Source organism: Planococcus citri, chromosome 1, assembly GCF_950023065.1.
Source record: "Planococcus citri chromosome 1, ihPlaCitr1.1, whole genome shotgun sequence".
NCBI classification, from domain to species: domain Eukaryota; kingdom Metazoa; phylum Arthropoda; class Insecta; order Hemiptera; family Pseudococcidae; genus Planococcus; species Planococcus citri.
The window spans coordinates 44,978,061-45,004,562 of NC_088677.1; the positions used below are offsets into that span (position 1 = coordinate 44,978,061).

Below are 26,502 nucleotides of genomic sequence, written 5' to 3' on the forward strand. Positions count from 1 at the left end.
TAAAAATTTCAATGGTCGTGTCATTAATTTATCGACATCGCTAATTCGCCATATGGTATCTTAAGTACGCTAAGTATTAATATAGGTATTCGGGTTTTTTGGCGACAGACTGGGATTAATTGATCATGTGTGCAGTTTGAGTACGTAAAAGGCCACTTTTACACGACCCATTTAGTTCAGTGCTGAGTACATATTACGCGTATGGTTGTCATATAACCAGTTTTTATTAATTTTTTTTTTTTTTCGTTCAGTCTTTTTGGTATACGTACAGCGGCGATCTAGTGAGTGAGACGAACCTGTTTCATATTACTCAAATGTGATAAGTGGTGGAAATTTTGGTATTCAAAAAATGAGTAACCATTTCGCGATAACAATGAATTGAAAAATTTTGAATTCGAGTGTTTCTGTTTATTCGATTTCCTGGATCAGAATGAAAAATTAAGGCGTTGATCTAATTGAAAAATGTTTCGAACCTTGTTTTTGCCAGCCCAGGGAAAAAAGTTTTGACAAGATCAATTGATCATAGTACATGATTTATGTATGGTGGATGGACTCGAGCATTTATACATTATCATACATATACCGATAGTTTCATACATGGTCATGCTAGAAAAATCCCCCCCCCCCCCACTAATAATACATGATGAATATGATCATGTATGATCAAGTAAGATTCAGTATAATCATGATCATTTGGGGGACATTTTTCTAGCATGAACATTGTATGATCATTAGGAAGAAATAACTCTTGCTTCTCAGTTTTTACTATTTATTAGTGCAAAGCTTTTCAAACACCAAGTGTTCATCATCAGGCTTAAATCACTATTGAACAAAATAACCAAGTCTACAAGCTTATATACTAGTGTACAAGGGTGTGGTAGTTTAACAGTACAAGGGTGTGGCAGTACAAGGGTGTGGTCATGTGGAAGAGGGTGTGGTTGTAGGTGAGGATGTGGTAGGAGTCATGTCTTCAAGTTTGGTTTTAATAACAGAAAGTAGGATATTTTCTAAGGGTTTTAAGTCATTATTTAGTAAATTTGTTTTGTTTTTCTTCATGGCTATTGCTTCCCTAATGTTTAATTGAGATGGTTTATCTATTTTTTGTATGAGGTTCAGGTTTTCAAAGGAAGTAGTGTGGTTGGTGGCAATGAGATGATCTGAGAGAGCAGACTTATTTTCATATTTGTATTTAGCATAATAAAGATGTTCCTTGAACCTCTTTTTGATGTTTCTTTTGGTTTGACCTATATAAATTCCTTGGCAATCTTTACATTTGATTTTGTAGATGCCACTACAGTCTTCAGGTTTGTCTTTGTCTTTAGTGTTACCAAGAAGGTTTTTAATTTTGTTATCATTGGTGAAAATGGGTTGTATGTTGTGTTTTCTGAAGACTGTTTTCATTTTATTTGTGAGAGGGGGATAGTAACTGATCCTAACTCTTTTGACATCATCTTTTTCAGCAATAAAAGTTGTGGCATCTCTGATTAGTTTTTTGTTTTCATGTTTTCTTATAAGTTTTTGGATAGATGTTTTTGTGTAGCCAAGGTTGGAAGCAATAGACATGATGTTTTTTATTTCTTTATTTTGGTTATTTTTATTTAGGGGGAGATTTAAACACCTGTGTATCATGCTGTTGAAAGCAGCAAATTTTTGGTTCCAAGGCTGGAAAGAGTCTGAAGGAATGTAGTTATTGGTGTGGGTGGGTTTTCTATAGATATCAAATTCAAGATGGTCAGAATGTCTAATGATTAACATGTCCAGAAAAGGGAGTTTGTTTTGTTGTTCAAGCTCATAAGTGAATTTGATGGTAGGATAGAGACTATTTAAAGCATTGAGGAATTCCTCAATGTTGAAGTCTTCAGGAATGATACACAGGATGTCATCAACATATCTAAACCATGCTTTGGGAAAGTTTTTATTGTTCTTTTTGAATTTTGTCTCAAGGTGGCTCATGAAAAAATTTGCCAAAAAGGGAGATAAGGGGTTGCCCATAGCTGTGCCTCCTGTTTGTTTGTAGTAAGTTCCATTTATTTGGAAAATGTTTTGGGAAGTGCATAATTTTATAGTATTCATATAATGGGTTATTTCTTTTTTGTTGATATTTTGTTCTTTTAGCCAGTTTTCTATCATTTCTAAAGTCTCAGGAATAGGCACACTGGGGAAAAGATTTTGTACATCAAAAGATATGAGCCTGTCTGTGTCATTAATAGTAATCCCTTGCAGTTTTTCTGCAAGTTCATAATTATTTTTAACTTGAAGAGTTTCAGGAAAAGGAAGGTTTTGGAGGTTACAAAGGAGTTTTTTGGCAATGTTATAGGAAGGAGAGTTGATATTGGCCACAATTGGTCTCATAGGATAGTTAGGTTTATGGATCTTGGGAAGACAGTACATTTTAGGAACTTTAGGATTGGAAGGAAAAGGAGTGTTATTAAGGAAGGGAGTAGTTTTCACCAAACTTTTCACTTCTTTCACCATTTTATCCACAGGATCACTTTTTAACTTCTCATAAGGTCCTTCATTAAGAAGGGTTTCACACTTTTCCAAGTATTCATCTTTCTTCATTATCACTACGGTGTTTCCCTTGTCTGCTTTCATATAGTAGACACCTTTCTGTCTCAAGCTTTTGATGGTGTTGTTGTGGGGATGAAATGGAATTCTTGTTGGTTTATGGGTTTTGATGATGTCTACCACTTCTTTCTTTATGCTGATTTTTGTTTCTGAGGTCTCTCTCCACAATGAAGCATCCACATCAGAAATAATATCTTCAATAGGAGGCCTCATGGGTGGTAAAGAGAATTTTAGACCCTTGTTTAGAAGATCCAATTCTTCTTTGGAGAACACCACATCAGTTAGGTTTTTCACATACACAGTAGTCTCATTAACACCATTACTGTCACTGCCACTGACACTAACAACATTGCTAACACCACTATGGTTACTTTTTTCTTTTAACAGATTTTTCAACTTTTTGTTTTGTGAATTTCTTTTCTTTCTCTTTTTCTCCTCAATTGATCTGAACATCTTTCTTTCCATTTCATCCCACTGCAGTTTTGGTATGGTCTGGCTTAGTTTTTTGTGAAGTGCATATAGTTCCACTTCTATGCTGGATCTTTTTGCATACAGGCTGTGAAGCTCAGAGCTTAACCAATAGGTTTTGGCTTTCTCTAGAGCCCTTTTTGTGGAAGGAGTTTTCACTTTACTGTTAAACACCACACACTTAGGGAAAACATTGTGTACCCTACACTGTTTAAGAAAACTAATATCAAGAGGTATCAACTTCACCTTAGTTTTTAGACTTTGGTATCTGTTGAATAATGAATTAGGTTCATTAGGCTCGAATGCCATAATGTCAAAGGTAAAAAGAACCTTTTAGCGAGAAGTTTGTTAGATTTGGAAGAAATAACTCTTGCTTCTCAGTTTTTACTATTTATTAGTGCAAAGCTTTTCAAACACCAAGTGTTCATCATCAGGCTTAAATCACTATTGAACAAAATAACCAAGTCTACAAGCTTATATACTAGTGTACAAGGGTGTGGTAGTTTAACAGTACAAGGGTGTGGCAGTACAAGGGTGTGGTCATGTGGAAGAGGGTGTGGTTGTAGGTGAGGATGTGGTAGGAGTCATGTCTTCAAGTTTGGTTTTAATAACAGAAAGTAGGATATTTTCTAAGGGTTTTAAGTCATTATTTAGTAAATTTGTTTTGTTTTTCTTCATGGCTATTGCTTCCCTAATGTTTAATTGAGATGGTTTATCTATTTTTTGTATGAGGTTCAGGTTTTCAAAGGAAGTAGTGTGGTTGGTGGCAATGAGATGATCTGAGAGAGCAGACTTATTTTCATATTTGTATTTAGCATAATAAAGATGTTCCTTGAACCTCTTTTTGATGTTTCTTTTGGTTTGACCTATATAAATTCCTTGGCAATCTTTACATTTGATTTTGTAGATGCCACTACAGTCTTCAGGTTTGTCTTTGTCTTTAGTGTTACCAAGAAGGTTTTTAATTTTGTTATCATTGGTGAAAATGGGTTGTATGTTGTGTTTTCTGAAGACTGTTTTCATTTTATTTGTGAGAGGGGGATAGTAACTGATCCTAACTCTTTTGACATCATCTTTTTCAGCAATAAAAGTTGTGGCATCTCTGATTAGTTTTTTGTTTTCATGTTTTCTTATAAGTTTTTGGATAGATGTTTTTGTGTAGCCAAGGTTGGAAGCAATAGACATGATGTTTTTTATTTCTTTATTTTGGTTATTTAACCCACCCACACCAATAACTACATTCCTTCAGACTCTTTCCAGCCTTGGAACCAAAAATTTGCTGCTTTCAACAGCATGATACACAGGTGTTTAAATCTCCCCCTAAATAAAAATAACCAAAATAAAGAAATAAAAAACATCATGTCTATTGCTTCCAACCTTGGCTACACAAAAACATCTATCCAAAAACTTATAAGAAAACATGAAAACAAAAAACTAATCAGAGATGCCACAACTTTTATTGCTGAAAAAGATGATGTCAAAAGAGTTAGGATCAGTTACTATCCCCCTCTCACAAATAAAATGAAAACAGTCTTCAGAAAACACAACATACAACCCATTTTCACCAATGATAACAAAATTAAAAACCTTCTTGGTAACACTAAAGACAAAGACAAACCTGAAGACTGTAGTGGCATCTACAAAATCAAATGTAAAGATTGCCAAGGAATTTATATAGGTCAAACCAAAAGAAACATCAAAAAGAGGTTCAAGGAACATCTTTATTATGCTAAATACAAATATGAAAATAAGTCTGCTCTCTCAGATCATCTCATTGCCACCAACCACACTACTTCCTTTGAAAACCTGAACCTCATACAAAAAATAGATAAACCATCTCAATTAAACATTAGGGAAGCAATAGCCATGAAGAAAAACAAAACAAATTTACTAAATAATGACTTAAAACCCTTAGAAAATATCCTACTTTCTGTTATTAAAACCAAACTTGAAGACATGACTCCTACCACATCCTCACCTACAACCACACCCTCTTCCACATGACCACACCCTTGTACTGCCACACCCTTGTACTGTTAAACTACCACACCCTTGTACACTAGTATATAAGCTTGTAGACTTGGTTATTTTGTTCAATAGTGATTTAAGCCTGATGATGAACACTTGGTGTTTGAAAAGCTTTGCACTAATAAATAGTAAAAACTGAGAAGCAAGAGTTATTTCTTCCAAATCTAACAAACTTCTCGCTAAAAGGTTCTTTTTACCTTTGACATTATGGCATTCGAGCCTAATGAACCTAATTCATTATTCAACAGATACCAAAGTCTAAAAACTAAGGTGAAGTTGATACCTCTTGATATTAGTTTTCTTAAACAGTGTAGGGTACACAATGTTTTCCCTAAGTGTGTGGTGTTTAACAGTAAAGTGAAAACTCCTTCCACAAAAAGGGCTCTAGAGAAAGCCAAAACCTATTGGTTAAGCTCTGAGCTTCACAGCCTGTATGCAAAAAGATCCAGCATAGAAGTGGAACTATATGCACTTCACAAAAAACTAAGCCAGACCATACCAAAACTGCAGTGGGATGAAATGGAAAGAAAGATGTTCAGATCAATTGAGGAGAAAAAGAGAAAGAAAAGAAATTCACAAAACAAAAAGTTGAAAAATCTGTTAAAAGAAAAAAGTAACCATAGTGGTGTTAGCAATGTTGTTAGTGTCAGTGGCAGTGACAGTAATGGTGTTAATGAGACTACTGTGTATGTGAAAAACCTAACTGATGTGGTGTTCTCCAAAGAAGAATTGGATCTTCTAAACAAGGGTCTAAAATTCTCTTTACCACCCATGAGGCCTCCTATTGAAGATATTATTTCTGATGTGGATGCTTCATTGTGGAGAGAGACCTCAGAAACAAAAATCAGCATAAAGAAAGAAGTGGTAGACATCATCAAAACCCATAAACCAACAAGAATTCCATTTCATCCCCACAACAACACCATCAAAAGCTTGAGACAGAAAGGTGTCTACTATATGAAAGCAGACAAGGGAAACACCGTAGTGATAATGAAGAAAGATGAATACTTGGAAAAGTGTGAAACCCTTCTTAATGAAGGACCTTATGAGAAGTTAAAAAGTGATCCTGTGGATAAAATGGTGAAAGAAGTGAAAAGTTTGGTGAAAACTACTCCCTTCCTTAATAACACTCCTTTTCCTTCCAATCCTAAAGTTCCTAAAATGTACTGTCTTCCCAAGATCCATAAACCTAACTATCCTATGAGACCAATTGTGGCCAATATCAACTCTCCTTCCTATAACATTGCCAAAAAACTCCTTTGTAACCTCCAAAACCTTCCTTTTCCTGAAACTCTTCAAGTTAAAAATAATTATGAACTTGCAGAAAAACTGCAAGGGATTACTATTAATGACACAGACAGGCTCATATCTTTTGATGTACAAAATCTTTTCCCCAGTGTGCCTATTCCTGAGACTTTAGAAATGATAGAAAACTGGCTAAAAGAACAAAATATCAACAAAAAAGAAATAACCCATTATATGAATACTATAAAATTATGCACTTCCCAAAACATTTTCCAAATAAATGGAACTTACTACAAACAAACAGGAGGCACAGCTATGGGCAACCCCTTATCTCCCTTTTTGGCAAATTTTTTCATGAGCCACCTTGAGACAAAATTCAAAAAGAACAATAAAAACTTTCCCAAAGCATGGTTTAGATATGTTGATGACATCCTGTGTATCATTCCTGAAGACTTCAACATTGAGGAATTCCTCAATGCTTTAAATAGTCTCTATCCTACCATCAAATTCACTTATGAGCTTGAACAACAAAACAAACTCCCTTTTCTGGACATGTTAATCATTAGACATTCTGACCATCTTGAATTTGATATCTATAGAAAACCCACCCACACCAATAACTACATTCCTTCAGACTCTTTCCAGCCTTGGAACCAAAAATTTGCTGCTTTCAACAGCATGATACACAGGTGTTTAAATCTCCCCCTAAATAAAAATAACCAAAATAAAGAAATAAAAAACATCATGTCTATTGCTTCCAACCTTGGCTACACAAAAACATCTATCCAAAAACTTATAAGAAAACATGAAAACAAAAAACTAATCAGAGATGCCACAACTTTTATTGCTGAAAAAGATGATGTCAAAAGAGTTAGGATCAGTTACTATCCCCCTCTCACAAATAAAATGAAAACAGTCTTCAGAAAACACAACATACAACCCATTTTCACCAATGATAACAAAATTAAAAACCTTCTTGGTAACACTAAAGACAAAGACAAACCTGAAGACTGTAGTGGCATCTACAAAATCAAATGTAAAGATTGCCAAGGAATTTATATAGGTCAAACCAAAAGAAACATCAAAAAGAGGTTCAAGGAACATCTTTATTATGCTAAATACAAATATGAAAATAAGTCTGCTCTCTCAGATCATCTCATTGCCACCAACCACACTACTTCCTTTGAAAACCTGAACCTCATACAAAAAATAGATAAACCATCTCAATTAAACATTAGGGAAGCAATAGCCATGAAGAAAAACAAAACAAATTTACTAAATAATGACTTAAAACCCTTAGAAAATATCCTACTTTCTGTTATTAAAACCAAACTTGAAGACATGACTCCTACCACATCCTCACCTACAACCACACCCTCTTCCACATGACCACACCCTTGTACTGCCACACCCTTGTACTGTTAAACTACCACACCCTTGTACACTAGTATATAAGCTTGTAGACTTGGTTATTTTGTTCAATAGTGATTTAAGCCTGATGATGAACACTTGGTGTTTGAAAAGCTTTGCACTAATAAATAGTAAAAACTGAGAAGCAAGAGTTATTTCTTCCTAATCTAACAAACTTCTCGCTAAAAGGTTCTTTTTACCATTGTATGATCATGTATGGCTAAGTCGGAACTTCTCCCCTCCCAGGGAATCTTTTGGAACATCCGGTAATGTATAAAGTTCTATGGAACACTTTTTTTCAAAAAGTTCTGCATTTCGATTTGAAAATTTTGTTGAGACTTGAGATACGTTCTCCATTTTGTTGAAAAACAGACTGAAATCCTTTTTTTGGTTTTATTTTTTAGTCAATTGGGGCAAAGAAAATTTAGCGAAAACGCGGCGAGTCGAAAAAAGGTACTTAATTTTCATTTAAATTTCCCTCCAGACAGTTACGCTGTACGTGGCGTATCTGTATGCTCGAGATTTCGTAATATTTATGCGTTATTGAGTTTCAAATGGGAAAAGAAAAAAATTGCAATGACTCTAACTGGAGCCAAGAGTAGCAAGTCAGCACACTACGAGGCGCAGTGGCTTTGCTTCTTTCCTGGTGTGTTGTATAGATAACGACATCGAGCTACCGTAGCTCGGGTTATCATAATGAAAAATAAGAAAGCTGTCTGGTCTTTCGGCATGCTAACTTTATGCAATAGATGACTCGATCATAGGCACCGGTTTGAAGCGGGTTCCATGTCCGCGTTTTCGTGATGATATGCGATTAGCGAGACATTCGCAATGTCATTTGTGGAATGGAGTCAATGAATTAATTTTTCATGGATGTATTTTTAAAGTGAAAAATAGATAAGTAACTCAAAAATTGACATTTAAAAAAAAAATTATTACTTATCGAGTATTTTTGAAGATTCAAAAATGCAAAATGCTTGAGAATTTTCAAAAGTGCAGACATCAAACTACGCAGGCTTCGAAAGCATTTTGGCTTAAATTTGACGTCCTTTTCGTATTTCTGAACACGTTGAAAGTTCTTGAGAATTTTCAATACTTGAGCTATAAGTTGGAAGATCCAAGGTGCCTGCCACAATTTTTAGAAAAGTTGACAGTTGTAGCCTTGTATGTAAATTGTTAAGTGTTGTTTTTTGTGCAATCCTCTTGTAATGTTCTCTATTTTTCAAAATGAATTAATCCTTGAAAAACACTTCTTAGCCTTTCAGCCACACCTCTCCTGATTACATTTTATTGAAGAATAAAAGAAATACAATGATTTGAAAAAATAAACCATTGATCTCCGTATTCTATCCCAACTGTTTTCGATGCATGTCCTATTAAAAATGGGGAATGATTTGTTATGCCTGATGAGTTATTGTAAGTATTGAATTTTTTAATCACGTTGTGTTGTTTCAAAATTGACTCAATAAGGTGTTATGCTTTGTCACATTTAGGAAAAAACTGAAAAAATTGACCCATCGTTTACGACATGGCAGGAAGGGGCAATAAGGTGATATTCATGCGAGCAAATTCAGAAAATCTAAAGCATTTTTTTCTGCGCACTTGTGGATTTGCTCAAATCCTCCAAGGTTAACATCTAAAAACTGATTGAGAAAAGTTCTTTGTTTATAGGAAGGGAAGTTGATTCGTCAGCATCTTTTCACGCCTCATCGCTCATCCACTCTATTTGTGACGCGGCCAGCGAGGCCTCACCATTATGTCGATAAATAATTTTAAAAATCATAATTTGAGGGAGACCATTGTAAAGGCGAGTTTTTTATTTTGGTCATGTCACGCCTCCTCTTTCATGTGGTGTGGTCGAAAATTGTCCAGAACGGTTTTTTAACCCCTAAATTTCAATTTCAAGTTGACTGCATGTATGCTTTTAGAAAATTTTTCCGTGTTTTAAAACATTGAAAGTGATTTTATGAAGAAACTATACATCCTAGGAAAAAAATGATATGAAGAAAAATTGTAGAGCATAAAATTTTTTTTTCCTAGCAGCTATTAGTTTTTTTACTTGAATGCTTCGATCAAGAAATACAGACGAAAAACGCTTTCTGAGGAACTTCCTTCAAAATAAAAATCATTAAAATACCATAAAGAAATCATAAGTTATGGAAGGCCATGTGAAAAGTGAGATTTTTTGAATTTTTTTTTAGGCATTTAAGACCTCCTCTTTCACGTGGCGTGATAAAAAATTGTGTATAACATTTTTTCAACACCTTCAGTTTGAAGTTGTCTACATCTATGCTTTGAAGTTTTTTGTTTCGTGTTTTCCAACTTTAAAAGTGATTTTATGAGAGAACTAATGCGTCCCAAGAAAAAAATTATGAAAAAGAAAATTTTAGAGCATAAAATTTCCTTTTTGCTTACAGCTACTTGTATTATTTTTTTTCTCGGATGCTCCGTTCAAAAATCAGACGAAAAACGCATGCAAAAATTTCAAATAATTTTTTCTCTGGTTTAAAAATTTTTTATGTCCGAAATTCGAAAACTTCAATTATTCACAGAAACGTCAATTTTCATTTCGACACTTTTCCGATCTGTTTGGACCACATGGAAAGAGGAAGAAAAGGGCTATTCAAATCACTCATTATACGACAAAAAAAAAAAAAAAAAAAATGGTTTGCGTCTACTCATAGTGGGATTTTGCTGGGCGCGTCAAATTTGTTCGTGGTGGTTGGGTGAATGAAGGAGTAAAAATTATAAATTTCGTTACGCGATTTTCTTTCGATTTTTCGAATTGGTACGTGACAAAATACGTGTACTTTTTCTACGTATCTGTTTCTGGAACATCGCCACAAAATACATGCGTATATGCGACAAATTGTCGCTTGTTTTATCGTTTGTATTAGCTTATTCTGGTAGCTGTGCGATGATGATATTATCGTTGTATGTAATATAATGACGAAGTTGATACACTTGGCAACGCCTCTCATTTTGGTGTGATTATACTTCCAACGTGGGCAAAGTGCTGGCCAAAGATTGAAGAGAGGTCCGATGACATTAGCAACTTTATCAAACTTCTTGTTAAATCAAACGAATAATATAATTCGTGTGCTAATTTATCGGTAAATATCGCAAATAACGTCGTACTGAAATACGCGAGAAAAGGGAAGAAAAAATGTGTTCGGTTTCTTCGCTCTGTACCATAATTTCACTCGATATAGTTAGAGGTATCGTTGGTTAATTTTTTTTAAATATCGAGCTGTGATAAGGAACAGTACGCGGTGCAATTTCGGGACGGCGACGCGACGTACCGATGGTGTTGAATTTTTCGTTATCAGTGTTTTCGATGATCGGCGTCGAAAAGAAAATTTTTTTCCAACTTTCATCGTATCGGTCATTCTTTTCGATATTGGGAAAGTTTTCAAAGAAGAAATATTACACGTCAGAGTGGAAATCGAAGTGTATTTTTTTTACTTATCGTAGCCAAAAAATATGGTCGATGAAAGTTTTAAATGACCGTGTTAGCCGATGTATGTGTTACATTTTACCTACTCGTGTACCTACTTATTGTTTCGGTGGCGTACTCGTACTCGATGAAAAATGAAAACACTCGTGTTCGTTTAATCTTTTATGATAACTGTGTTATGTAACGTCGTAGCATTTCGTGTAAGCTTTTCATTTTATAAATAGTTTTAATACCTATATTTGTAACCTCTGTAGTTAATGAGAACATTTTTACGATTTCATTGGGATCATCGAAGAGAGAAATTTTCGGGCGAAATCGAATTTTAATCGAATAAAAATTGAAAAGGATTCTTTCCCAAAAGTGGTTGAAGAGATGAAGTTTAGCCGACTTTTCGGTGTGTCGAGAAAACATTCCATTCATTCTACTTCCATCGTTACATGTACTCGTAATTGACCCTTTCACCCGGGTAATTAATGTCTCGACGTGTATGCGTGTATCTAGAATCGAAAAATCGTTTGAATTATTCAATTTGCGATGTAATATTCGCTCGGTTGACGATACGAACACAGTTATTCAGTTTAACGTACTACATACAAGTTCACGTGAAAAATTATAAATCTTTCGAAACATTTCCAACGACGATCCTTGACATTTTTCCAACGTGAAAAACAATCAAAGCGGAATGATTCAAAAAGTGGGGCAATTTTCAATCCGGATTAACGCAGATATTAAATTATCGTCACACTTGTCATTTCACTGCTTTATTTCCCAGTTTGATTTTCGTTAGGTAGTGTAAATCCTGAATCCACGATGTAATGTCGACGACAATTTGCTGGTAGCTTGTTCCGGCTTTTGTAGGAGCTTGGTTAGAGGAATCGAGTCGAACTTTCCGCCTTGATTTTTGAAGTTTATTGACGAAGACGGTTTTACCACTTGTTCAAATTTTCTCAAAATACTCGTACGTATTGCGTATAGTATGTGAAAATGAGTGAACTTCATGGGCTAAAAGTTACTGTCAAGAGTTGTTTGTGGTTTCGAGAATTCCTTCAAGAGATATAGGTATTAGTAATAGGATGGGTCGAATTTGATTCTAGGTTTTTTGTTGTTTTTTTTTTTTCAAGTGTAGAACTCGGAAGTTATTTGAAAATCGTATACAATACCTTCCTGCGACTACAATTTGGTATAACGAATGTAATTTTCACATATCTACCAAGTGTTTGCCTCGTTTATGATGAGAATGAAAAGTTGAAAGGAATGGATGTAGTTTAAAATGTACCTTAGGTATGTACTTCGTATTTTCCTTTTTTCAAGTCTAGGTAATGCTATTCCAAATCTTATACCAAGTACATATGTATTAATTTTCACATTTTTATATCTATGGTTGCAATTCTTTCGAGAGTGCATAATGCCTAATATCTGCTGTGAATTAGTTTCTGCGACACATGCTACAATTTCAGCAAGTGTACACAATATAATTATATTTCGTTTACATTCGAGGTAAACAAAATCATACTCCGTTATTTCCGTACCACGATTCTTTTCTCGCCAGCGAGGATATTTTCTAGAATTTGTTGCTGTGGATGTTAAGCTTTCTTAACTATGCATAAGGCACTACGTATATTTTTCAAAGTAATTCTTGAGCCGCGCATAGGTATCGAAATTTTGGCCAACCTTGAAGATCGCAGTAGTTCTTTGTGATGAGATATTCCTAGAGTAGACTACCTTGCCTTACGAATGACATTCACATTACACTCGTAATGTTGTCGAAATAAAAGTAGACCATCCGTAGTTTTTTCAACGTCATTTTTTGATTTGAAAGGCCATCGAAAAATCTTCATTCTATAACATATTAAAATATAAATTTCAGCTTTAATACGCTTCTTTGCACGATTTTTGAAAATATATTCTTGTGTATGAGTACGAATATGACAATCGTATAGCATACCTGAAACCTATGGCTCAAACATATATTTTTTGTAGATTTAATTCGAATATTTAAGTTGACGCCTTTATGAGTTGAGAGCTCATCTCCACATCTAGATGGTTAATGTAACCAATGGTCGAATTTCATTTTCAGTTTACGAAAAATTTTACACTCGCGCGTGTAAATCAATGAAACGTCGTTTAACGAAAGACGGAAAGATTGTGTAGATTTTCCTACCCGACGTGAAGTTGAATTAAATTTTTGGTTGGCTTCAAGCTTCAACCAGATTGCGAAGGGAGCAGGCGGCGGCGACCGTATTCTATACACGTTAATTTACACGTTATTGTTTTATTCGTTTCACGTTAATGCTCGAAATTAGAGAAGTTTAGCTTGTGTAGTCTTGTATAATGACCATGTTATTTGGTTATTTGACCTATACGCTTTATTTAAAAGCGTATGCATGCACGTTGTACGTACAATGGAGAATATCGAGACGATGGGCTGACTATGAAAATAACGATCGGACAGGTATAGGTACATACTACATACATTGTGTCTGTATGTTACCAAATGAACCGTCTTAATGCAATATGGTTTATGGTAGGGCTGGCAAGGTGGAGAAGGCAAAATTTTCTCATTATATGGTATCTATCTAAATTAGAAGCGAATGTTACAATTTCCCGTTCATAACAGTTACAATGTAATCTATAAACCAAGATACCAATACACAGGTACCTCAATAATTCCATCTTTTAATTTGAGCAATGGCGAGTAAAAAGTTACCTATAGCCATTTTCTCACTGAAGTTCCTGTGACTCAAGTCATGAAATATCCGGCGTCTTTTTCAAAAATTGTTTAAAAAAACACACTAAAAAAATTGCTATTAGAAGTGTCACTTTTTTGTCAGAAATTTTCTATTTCACTTTATGTCAAAAAGGCTGGGGGCGTGTATCTCTAAAAGAGCTTTCAAGTCTTCTTCATAGATATTATTTAGTTTCGAAAGCAACTGGATTTGTTACTACAAATTGAGTAGCATTTTGACAAGTTTTGGTTTTGATCACTATAGTGAAGATGATCGTTTGTTTTTAGTTTCTGGAATCGTCCCGGTATAAAAATTAACAAATCAAAATTATCCTATGTGAAAAATTCGCATTTCACAGGCTGGCACCAAGTACTGAATACTATGAAGTAGATAGAGGTACCTACGTGTACGTACACTTGCCTTTTCTATGTCTTTCTTTTGAACATCATTTCACTGGTTATCATCGCAAAACCGTTGCAAAGTTTTTGAATATTATTCAACTCGAGGCTGGTTGTAGATTGAGAAATTGGGGATAGAGGAAGAGAGGGGGAGGGTGAGGTGTAGAAGAAGAAGAAATACGTATTCATACCAACTCTCGAGTATCATCAAAGTGAACCTTAAAGCGTCGTGAATTTCCTGCGAAGCGTGTACAAGACGAAAATCTACGCTTAATAATTTTTGTTATCGTAAAAATGGTTACACAAAGAAACAGTCTTGTGTATAGAAACAGCCATTTAAATAAAATCTCCGCGAAATGTTCGTGTTTCCGCAACGGCAACGCTACTGGCGACGTCGAGATACATGTCCGGAAAAAAGCTGTAAATATTTGAAATGGTACAAGGAAAATTGTTTAATGTATTTAAATCGAAGAAAGTAAAATTTGTACACACGCCTTCTTACTGGAAAATACACCGTTGCAAAATTATTGAGAATATCATATACCTTACATTTCGGTTGTAACCGCTTGATGAAAAATTCTAAAATATTCGCAAAATATCTGCGACGATACAGATGGCATCGTGTGTAGGTATCGGTATTTTAGAGTCGAAAAATCAAATATTACACGGAAGCGGTATTTCACTCGATCATTTATTTATAAATTCGACTACTGTCTCTACACTTTCTCTTATTACGATCGTGAAATGCGACACGGGCTAATAAATATATGATCGTTTGTCCATCTGCGTGGGTATGTTTTTTGCCCATTGAATATTTCCTGAATGCTGATTTTAAAGATGTTTTGTCTTCCTCGATGAAATTTTTTCTTGGTCAAATGGCGCACCTAAATTCTTACTTACTTACTCTCAGTATAGTGTAGGTATGTACTTACTACGTACAACTGTATAGTAAATGTTATTGAAAATAGAGTGTGTAGTCGGGGGCAAATTCGTCTGTATAGCGTTACTGGCACTATAAGCATCGTCATACTCATAGTAATCGTTGAAGTGTAAAATGGATACTAAGGGCGGATTTTTTTTCTCTGTTTTTGCCATTAGGTGGATCAGTTGAGTTTTGCCGAAATCGAAGAAGCTGGATTAAAATCATTGTTAGACGAAGCGTACTCGTACAAGAGCCCTAAAGATCGTCTGGGAAAAAGTGATCTGTTCCAGGTGAGTAATTTTGTGGCTTGTTTTCTTATTTTATTTGTCATCATTACGAGAGCGTTTAAATAAACTGCAGAGATATCTGGTATTAATTTGCGAGAAAATTTGAGAAACTATAGCTTGGTGGAAAAGTGTACACATTCCGCACATCGTATCAAGTCTGTGTAGTCTTATTTTCAATCGACGTAAGTAATACAAAATACAAATACCTACATACACCCGAGTAACATCGGTCATTTTTTTCTAGGAGAAACTTCTGCTTGTGTAAAATCGCATCTTTCGCTGCTTCTAATATACAGGATGTCCCAGCGTCTATTGCCTACGATAAAATTTTGAGTGATTTTTCTTGAGGCTTGGCTGTTGGAAAGACATTTTAAAAATCAAAAAATATGTTCTTTCAGGTAGTTTGTGCAATTTTCGAAATTTTCAATTCACAAGTTGATATATTTTGTGAATTTTTGAGTACATTTTTGAAAAAATAGCCATGGTCGCTGTACCAGATGCCCTTCATTTAAACAAAACGGCGTTTATTTTACGGGTAGTATAACCGATTTTCCCCTCTAATTAAATAAAATGATTGACATTTTATCGCCTTTAAAATATTTCATTTCAGCCATAGAATTTTTGTTTTCCAATATAAATACGCTTGAAAAAATGATAGAAAAAACCTGTTGGATCATCTGGATGTTGAAAATTTTTATCACCATACCTAATCTCTTGAAAACCAACAACGATGACATGAAAGTTGAATGTACCTCCTCCTCCCTCCCCCCGCCACTTCTTGACTTGATTTCCTCTTTACGCTGTGAAATGGGCTATCTTTGAAAAAGAGTATTAAGAAAATTGTTTTCAAAAAACTTGTAAAATTAACGACGTATACTTTCATCTCGTCGTCTCATTTCTTAATCGCTTTAATTTCTCAAGTAGGGATTTATTCAGGAGCTCGTTTTTGTGAAAATGGCAAAAGCAGCGAGTATTGCGATACAAAATATTTACTTGAAGTATTTTAATATCTTTAAATCTTTAAAAGATATCTTCCATAAAAACAATTTCGTCTTCGTTCGCTCGTACAGGATTTTATGTTTTTGTTCTTCATTTTTAAGAGAAGAGTTGAGTTGACGATTTTTTTTTATTCGCGTTCAAGTCCAGTAAAGTATACTAAATTCGACAATATTTATTTAGTAAAAAGATTCGCCCGACACGACGGTATGTTTAGAGTTTCCGTTTTTCTTACGAAAATAATATTACATAAATGAAAATCAATTTTTAGTGCCCCAGTAACCGTACCCTTAATTTAGTAATATTTTTTTGGTCTATAGATAGCTGGTATTATTTCATTTCGCGTGAAAAAGTAAAGAGATTTTTTCATTGTGGTTCGTTTTTGAAAAATAAATTACATATAATAATAAAACCGTAACGAACTTGATTAAGGTAAATTTTATTGTCGGTATAATATCACGCACCATATTTACCACAGCCACAGCTGTTTTAAAAACAAGTCTTATCTTCGCTGATTATTTTGCATTGCAAAATAATTAATTACGTGGTATCCCTTACGTGTGTATTTATATTTAAACCAATGATAATTTAGAATCGCATTCGGTAGTCGGTAGACCGGTACGATCCATGAACGAAGTTGACGTGATTGAATTTACGAGTACTTGATAATCCCTATTTCGAGTGTAATCGTTTGATTTCTTGGTGTACCTAATACCTATGTATGCGGTAAAAATGAATGTGCAGTATGCAGTAGGTACATTATTGAATTAGGTTGCGACTGTTTAGCGACAAACGTGTATTCTTGCATACGTGATTATGGAAAAACCGCATTTGTAAAGGTTCCGGATATGGTATTCAAAAGAGTGAATGGTGAATGTCCGTTTAGAAATGTATTTGTGACTTATGAGTACGTATATATTGCGTCTTGAATGGGAATGGAAATATAGGTACATGAAACAATTTAATGCCAATTGCTCCAAATAACATTCATATTCCAAGGTTAAAATGTGACTGAACTCTTGTGTGGTGTATTTTTACCGGTAACGTTGCATTTATTTGCGCATTTAGTAATGAATATTGTTACCTGCCGGAATAATTGGTCGTCGTTGTGTGGACTGTGGCTGTGTGCAGTTCGAATATAGGGTACAACATAATACAGCGCAGGTGTGTAAGTAGTTCAGAGTAAATGAGTGTTTTGATCGCTTATTAATAGTTATTAATATGTACCTCGAGACTACGTAGTATAGGTAATGAAAGGAAAGTCGAAGGAACTTGAATAATTTTCGGTAGAGTTGGTAGTTGAAGGAAACCGAAAGAGCTTATAAGACAGTAAGGAGTCTACTTAAATGGAATTTAGAAATTGAAAGGGGGGGGGGGTTGAAATTTTCCTCAAGATTGTTATTTTTGGCGCAGTACTGCAGGTTTTTTGGTTTGCCATCATCGATGGTTATGTATTTCACTCCAAAGTATTACAAACATTAATTGCTGGGTCATGTTGTTTTTCGATTATGCCAAGTTACATGTTGGACTTCGACGAGAAAAAATGAATACTGCAAATATCATGATTTTACCTAGGCGGAGACTAAAAAAAATCGAAAGCGCGTTCAATAAGAAATCACCACCAGACGAAATTTGAAGCGAATTTTGAATGGAATGACGAAGCGAATTTCAACTTTTTCCCCTCATTTTTGATTGGCTCGGTCGTGTTGAGATGCATTTTTCATTTAGAAAAAAAAAAATAATGAAATTTTAAGAAAACCGTCTGTTTATTTTAGGAAGACGCCTGGAAAGTGTAAATGAGACCACAATCAACTCTAATGAGACGGAAACTTTGACTAAAATGAGCCGCTTGTAAGGTTCAGAAAATTCTTGGAAGTTCCAAAATGGATAAAAATTGGCACAACGCCAGCTCATTTAAGAGCTGGAAAATTTTCGGTAGCCGAATTTCAGATTGCCTACTTCAATTTAGATTTTTCATGTTTTTAAAAGGTATTCTTTTTGATGATTTGTCAACATTAGGAAAATAATCTCCGAAAAGTCTTACGCGATGAAGTATTTTCAATTTCCTTTCTGGACCGGAAATTTTCTGTTGGTTGGCATATATTTTCTCATTTTGAACTGAAAGAGCTTGTGATCAACATCCTGCAAGTATTTCAAAAAATTATTCATTAAAATCAGCGTGACTTCTAGGATGGGTCGGGAAGCTGAAATTTTCCAATGTCATATTTGGGTTTAAAAGGATAAAAACCACCCTCCGGCCTTGGAATAGAAAAAAGGGCGAGAAAACTTGAAAATTGCATTCAGTCTCGATTCAGCAGATTTTCCAAAATACCCAGTTTTCTGAAACTTTTCAGTCCAAGTTACTTCTCTAAAAAACAAAAAGGTGGGTTGTATTAATTTTGAATCCAATTAGGATTTTAAAAATGAAAATGAATTGAAAAAGTATCAATAATGAATGATATAAATACATATTTTTCGAATTCTTGAAGTCGCAGATCCTAGCTACCGTGAAGGTCGGAGGTCTGAAATTTTTGGCAGTTTCATTTGAGCCCATTTGGCCACTATTAATACCCCTACCTGCGGAATATAGCAAACTTGAATGGTTTTCTGATTCTTTATCAATTTATATGCGCATGATCTTGCAAGAAACTTTTACGTCATGAAATCTGAAATGATTCGAATTACTTATAGATATATGAATCACGAGCATTTTCTATTCGAATTGATTTTCTTAAAAAACGACATTAATTAACTTCTCAAAATGTAAGATAAATCAGTCAACTCAAACGTGAATAATTCTTCTATAGGTAGCCTACATGATACAATATGTACAGTGTACATCTACGTGACGCGACGCGACAAAATCGACCTTCGAGCCGAAAACAAGTTTTTGAGTTATGGGGGGTTAAAGTTTTTAGTCCAGTTCTGCTCATTTAGCGGAAGCGCTTGCGTTCTAATCACGTTCTCCGGCTAAACTGAGCTAAACATAGTCTTGGATAACGTTTCTTGTCTGTTTTGTGTGAACATCATTGGGTAAAATGGTTATTTACATTGAAACAGAAGGCTCAGTCGTGATTGCGCTCATTTTTTAAATTTTTTTAAAATTTTGTTCATTATTTCAATTTTGAAATCGATCTGGAGGCGAAAAAAAGCGTTCTACGAGAAATATACATCGAGCAAAGTTGCAGAGAATTAAATTTCCAAAAACCTATAAGAGGTTTATTTTTCTCAAAAATGCATAGTTTTTCCGTTTTTCTCAAAAAACAGAAATTTTATGGTAATCATCATGAGGTTTTTGTTTTTTGAGAAAAACGGAAAAACTATGCATTTTTGAGAAAAATGAACCTCTTATAGGTTTTTGGAAATTCAATTCTCTACAACTTTGTTCGTTGTATTTTTCTCGTAGAACGCTTTGTTTCGCCTCCAGATCGATTTAAAAGTTAAAATAATGAAAAAATCAAAAAAAAATCAAAAAAATCAAAAAAATGAGCTCACTTCTGACTGGATTACCCTGTATATGGAGCTATGCAAATCATAGGAACTTCTGGGTGGTTTTAAATGATTTTTGAATGTCCGAGTACCAAAAATCCGTCAAAAAGTGAAAAATGATTTTTTCGGCCCGAAGGTCGATTTTGTCGCGTCGCGTCACATATATGTCCTGTTGTATTTGCTCTCATCGCCTTGGGATAGTCGCGAGGGAAAACATGATTGCTGAGTGCAAAAATGAAACGGGAATCTATTCAGTGAGCATAAAGTTCAAAGTTACGGGAGTTTTTCTGTCACCTTGGAACGAAATATTGTCAAAGGGCTGAGTTTCTTCTTCCATACCAAATACAGGTCAGAATTGTGAACAGTTTTTGCGAAACGTTGGTATGAAAATTTTACATCTTCTCTCTTCAAGTGTACGGCTATAATTAAACATGGAAGTGAAAGGGAAAGCTCGAAAACTTTAAAAATTTGTGATATAATTAACTATGCCGAGGAAAAAAACGAGATGATGAGCGAGTGAGAACGAAATATTACTCGAAGGGAAGAGGAAGAGAAAAGGACCTTCGTTGAAAATGACGCGCCATGATTTCGAATTCTCGAGGGAGAATTTGATTAATTCGATAACGAAAAGCAAAATGACATGTCGGAAAATGGTCGGTGGTTGTTGGGAAAATAACGTGGCGTGCGGGTATTGTGTTGCGAAAACGTACCCGCGGCCGCGCTCGTTACCGCGGTAGGAAATTATTTAGAAAATGACTCGCCAACAACGTTGTTGGGAAATGAGGAAAAGGCGTCGAAATGATTTTTTGGCGCGTCAAAAAGTCGTGAATCGAGTTCGCCTTACTCGCTTACTCGCCGTGTAACAATTCCACTTCCGAGAGGGATTCTTTTTGCCGCAGCTAACATCGTGAGTTAGACTTACTTATCGTTTCGTGCAAAATTCGAATTTGGGGGTGTGGTGAGTGCGGGGTCAACAAAGGTGTATTATATTGGTTGCTATGTTACAAAATTGCGTTTAATTGTATTGGCATAAATGTGAACGAGGAAGTAGCGAAGTTGATTATTACATGCGTAAGTTACGTTGGTTTGGCTGTCGCGCCCGACGCGTTCGAGAACCTTGAGGTTTAAGTGAGAGAGATTGCATTTGCATGGTGGACCAAGCTACCAACACGAAGCAAGGGCAAAGGTGAGAATGGATGTGCGTAAAAACTATAAAATTACCGTATGTGTATTTTTTTTTTTTTTGAAAACAAAAAAATTGTGGCAACGAATTCTATCGAATGGAAAACATATCAAGGAATTTCATAGTGTATGTTTTTGTTTATGTACAGTGTGATCCAAAAGTCTCGATGCTATTAAAATACGAGTACGTTTTGACTGGGAAAATGTGTTTTTGCCGTTTTCAGTTGTTATATTTCAACAATACTCGTATTTTTGTTAATGCAGGTATTCATTAGAGGTAGTTTTTACAAATCGTCAATCGACATCAGAAGGTGAGAGAGAGTCATTGCTCCGAACGCGGTTTCGTTGATTTTTACTCAAATTCTGAGATATTTCAGCAACTGGTTTATGCAACTTTTGTCAACTTTGGCTCAATTTTATTAAAATTTCAGCAATATTCGTCAATTTTTTTGCCGATTTTGATGCTGAGTTCACAGTTTGTTGAGGAACGATATTCCAAAACGCCCTATGACTACTTTTTGAAATTTCCATTTTAACCTGGTAAATTGGCTATTTAGGCGAGTTTAACACTTTATTTAGGTGGATTTATAATATAGGAGTGTAGCTATACAATTCATCCACCAGATACCGCTAAAAAAAAATTCAATAAAAATGGACAAAGTGCATTTTGGAACATTATTTTTTTTTAAAACGCAATTCTAAAAAAAATGGACTAAGGGCATTTTGGAATATGGCTCCTCAGTTTTTCTATGATATTGTGTTTTTTTGCAAAGTTTTATTGCATTTTATTATTATTGGTTAATTTTTTTGTGGATTTCTAGCCACTCTAATCGATTTTCACGCCATCTAAAGAAATTTAAAAACTCGGGGGGGGGGGGGGGGGGGGTTGAAAAATCGAGCTGGAGGCTCCATAATCACCGGAAATAGTGGAATCCAGTTGAAAAAAGTCAGTAGCAGCTTCATAATTATTGAAAAATTTACATTTAGAAAAAAAACACGAATTACTGAAAACTGCCATTTTTAAATTTTCAAAAATTTTTCGATATCGAAGGATCAATTTGGCCAGCCTAAATTTAGGTATTGACAGTTGAATACCATATAATGTTCTTTCAAAAAATCGCACTCCTGTTCAAATAGTAGGCGGACACCTCGAGCGATTTCTTTGTTTCTTTGTTACCTACTTTTATCTGTATTATCTTCTTGATACGTATGTGCGTGCTGTTTACGCACTTTTTCTACGAAAACGAGTGACGTTTACGTAATAGGAAATTTTCTTACGTGTTTCAGGTACTTTTAAACGAGGTGGAAGAAAATGACGCCAGTAAGAAGAAGCTGAGCGAACGAAGTAACAGTTTCGCAGACGGGCGCGGTAACGCTTCGGCGAGCATTGGAAACGGTCACGATACCGCAAACGATAAGACCTTCTTGAATAATATATTGGGCGGTTGCGAAAAGGATAAAAAGAAGAAGAAAAGCAAACGCGAAAGCTTAGGCACAAATGGCGGTTCGCGTCGTCCGAAATTTAGCCATTCTATGAAAGTAAACACGGGCCCTCAATCGTCTTCGGCTCATTTATACAATGGTAATAATACGAACAACAACAGTAGCAACAACACCAGCAGTAGCAACAGCAGCAGCAACAACAACAACAACAACAACAACACCAGCAGCAGCACGACTGGCAGCAGCAACATCAGCAGTAGTAGCAGCAACAACAACACTAATAGCAACAGCAACATCAGCAGCAGCAGCAGCAGTTGCTCTAGCGCCAACGGCGTTCACTACAACGGCAGTAGTCGAAGTTTATCCAGAACCCATCAATCGTTCGCGTCCAGAATCAACAATTCCAAAACGGCCGCTCTACTCACCAGTTCCTCGAATATAGATATACCTATGGTTACTACTTATAATAAGCAGCCGATTATGACACCCGCGCTTCTACCTAGTTCGCAAAAAAGCGCCGAACTTCTTATGTTAGATTTAAGGGAGCAGAATAGTACGTGTAGTGCGAAATCAGATGATGCGACCGTGTCGCCAAAATCTTCTACGTTAGCTAGCGGTGCTGAAACGGAAAACGATATCGAGATGAAAATACTGGATACGAAAAACGGCAACAGTAATAGCGCCAATAACAATAACAACGATTCCGTGTATAATTATACGACTCACGCGTCTTTGGAAATAGGAGCTGGTAATACGGATGCATGTAAACAGTTCGACGATTGCAGTGAAGATAACGATAACGCAGCCGCCGTTATTTTTCCTTTACAGGTAAACATATTCAACTTGGTGCTGATTACGTTAGAATTTAAATATTCATTCGAATGCGCTGAAATACGACGTATGACGTATCAATGGTAGTGTGCGATTGTCGTTTTTTGCAAATTCGTTTCCGAATTGCTAAATTTCATCGTCTCGGGTGGATTAGCGGAATAACCGGGATAGTTAGGCAGTCATAGATGATCATTCGAGGAGACTGAAGAGCGGCGATGAGAGGGAAAGATTGAGTGTGATCCCCAACTAGCAGAAAAATTTTGAAACTAAGGAAGTCTAAATCAAAAGAGCATGCTAGAATACGTATATTGCCAGCCGAAATTTTCAAGTGCAGTTTTCGATATGACCAGACAACTGAAATTTGGTATGTGCCCTATTTTCACTGCCTCAAATCGATTAACGGCTTATTCGAACAGTTCATGGAGCCTCCAGCAGATTTATGAAAGTTTAAATTTCCATAGAATGTTACCCAAATGAAGTTGGAAAGCTCAAATTCAGTTAATACCCTTAGTTTCGACCATTTTGAACCAACTACAGGTGGTTTTGAGTCGTTTAATTGATTTCAGCAACTTTGGGCGATTCGAGTTTTCAGAAAAGAGCGCGGTTGACCGATTATGCAACATTTTTTCGGAATCGGTTTCTGCCAGTTGAGAGCTATACACAGTTCACATTTTCAATTTTTGGAATCGATAGAGAAATATAACTTACTTACGGTTCTGAATTGACAAAAATCGTTCTGAAAAAAAAAATTATGTGTTATCAGTCAAGTAGCTCAATAATAAACACCGATAACGTTTGTACGTGCTTACGAGTAAGTTAATTTGGACAGATTTTATGACGTTTTTTTTCGAAAACTGGAATTTCCGAAAAGTTACTGGAAGCTCCAAAACTGCGTAAAACCGCGTCCAGTCGATTCAGAACATTGAAATTAGAGTTACAAGTAAATTTCATTTGCGTTGAACTTTGTGGGAAATTCCAACTTTCAAAAATCTGCTCGTGGCTGCAGACTTGCTCTAAACGATTCTAAATCGTTTCCAATCGATTTTGGTGATCGGACATGGGAAAAATTATTGAAAATTTCGTAAAGAGGATAAAGGAGTTGCAACCCTACACCATTCCATTATAATTTTATCCTCGTAAATTCTTTAAAAAATGTACAAGAAAAACTAAGCGAAGCTTGAAAATTAAAATCATTTTCTTTGTGAAGAAATTTCAAAAATTCACTTTTAATTCGAAATTCAGCAGCTTCTAATCCAAATTCAGTGTTGAGAAGAAACGTGCTTTCAATGGCTGCTCCTCTTTTTCATCGAAAGAAAAGTGAAAGTTGAACGAATGTATTCGAGTTTGAAAAGCATCAGCAATACGTAACTACAAAATAGTTATGTTTTGTTTTTGAAATTTTCAAATCTCAAAAAAGCTCGACGAATGTTCCTTTTGGTATGAGAATTTTCTCTCAAGATCGGGTTTTCAACCTTATCGCTATTTTGACGTACAGAAAAAAAAATCATTTTTGCATCTGTAAAATACTTGGCTTTTGTTTGTGTGTTTTTTTTTCATCTCGCGTAAAGCCCCTGGGATAAAATAATGAAATGATACTGGGAAAATGTTTCGGTTGCGAAGTGGAAATCATTTTAATTTGGTGTATTTCGTTTGTGTAAATAAAGGAATTTTTGGAATTTTATTCGCGAGTGAACGAGTTAACATCGCGAGAATGTTTAAATACGAGAATATCTGTTAGCTTTTATCTTTACGTTCTGCCTGGCCCCCAATTAGCAGGTGATCCGTTTATGAATAATAATGTATAAGCAGAGAGAAGGAATTTTTAGTCGATGAAATCTCGATTTCAAAATTATGAAAAAAGAAAAAATAATTGAATACGTAAAATGGCGTCTTTGGTGGAAAAATATGACCTTTGCAGTTTATAGCCGCATTTAAATCAACCAATTACACGATTTTTTCATCTAATGACCTATAAAGTTATGCAGAAATGAATGGATTTTTATCAATTCGCAATTACATCGAAATTGACAATGGCGAGTTGTAGCGAGTAGGTGGCGGAAATTTCGTGAAAAAATAATATTGACGTCATTGTGAGAAATCTCGCGGAGATTTCGCATGATGATCGATATTGGATGTGGTTCTTGAAGCGTGTATACTACATAGGTACGGTACAATTGCACTGTGGTAGCGTTATTACTCGAGTCTTAACGTAATTTGGGATTCTTTTCGATAGCTCGGTTCGTTTAACGTCAACACGAACTAGGTACCATCTTGTACAAAACGAAATTAAAAAAGAAAAATTACCGCGCTCTGCACATATAGGGCATTGGTTATTGCACGTCTTCGGCGTGTTTTTTGGGACCTGCTGGTTGTCTTGTGTATTTCTTCTGTCATTAAAATAAACGAGTACGGTGGCTGTAAGTTATTGTCGGTGCTCCAAAATACGGTAAAAAATTAATGTCTCTGTGTTTTGTCTGAAGACTGGTGTAATTCCAGCGAAATTCTAAATTTATAAGAATTGTGGATCGGCGCGTTGATGGGAAACTCGCACCATGTACCATATGCACGTGCAGGGTGTCCCGTGAAACATCCGTCAGCCATGAAAAAACAAAAACATTGATACTGTAACGAACAAGATGCCTATCTTGAAATTTAAAGGGGCAGGGATTTTGGACATTTCAGAAATGATAATTTTTCATACATTTTGTGCAGTGTGTAACCGACTCCATCTCTAGATCTGTTTTGTGATTCTAAAGTAGTTCTTCGTGTAACTGCTTACAACAAACGAAACCATTGCGATAAAATTGCATTTATTCGACATTGAAGGGTTTATGAGGAAGTCTGTATCGGAAATTATCAAACAGCATCACCTATTAATGTTTCTCAAACCTAATCTGAAATATTCTGTGTAAGCTGTATTGATTTAAACAATTTTCGTGTCAAGTGAAATACGAGTTTTTCATTTAAAAATCAATTTTCCGCATTACGTCAAGTATAGGTACTTATTTTTCACTATGTTTGCTTTGTTTTCGAAGTTTATTGTTTTTGACTT

At 35.3% G+C, this 26,502-nt stretch overlaps 1 protein-coding gene and 1 long non-coding RNA gene across 10 annotated transcripts in view; one reads left to right on the forward strand and one right to left on the reverse strand.

Annotated features, from left to right (window-relative positions):
* The window catches only part of LOC135832198 (uncharacterized protein DDB_G0283357-like), an 82,566-nt gene that overhangs the window by 36,002 nt on the left and 20,062 nt on the right, over positions 1 to 26,502 (forward strand). For 6 of the 9 annotated variants that reach the window (XM_065345298.1, XM_065345300.1, XM_065345299.1 and 3 more), the window contains exons 2-3: positions 15,399 to 15,512; positions 22,464 to 23,447. In XM_065345298.1, the coding sequence (XP_065201370.1) occupies positions 15,399 to 15,512; positions 22,464 to 23,447 (1,098 nt within the window). Of the gene's footprint in view, positions 1 to 11,247; positions 11,377 to 15,398; positions 15,513 to 22,463; positions 23,448 to 26,502 lie in introns of those variants that run through there. The other 3 variants (XM_065345301.1, XM_065345303.1, XM_065345306.1) reach the window with 3 other exon arrangements.
* Positions 753 to 7,918, reverse strand: LOC135832222 (uncharacterized). Its single transcript, XR_010556287.1, has 2 exons — positions 5,834 to 7,918; positions 753 to 3,502 (listed from the first exon to the last, which is right to left on the reverse strand). It is a non-coding gene; the product is annotated as an uncharacterized LOC135832222 (long non-coding RNA).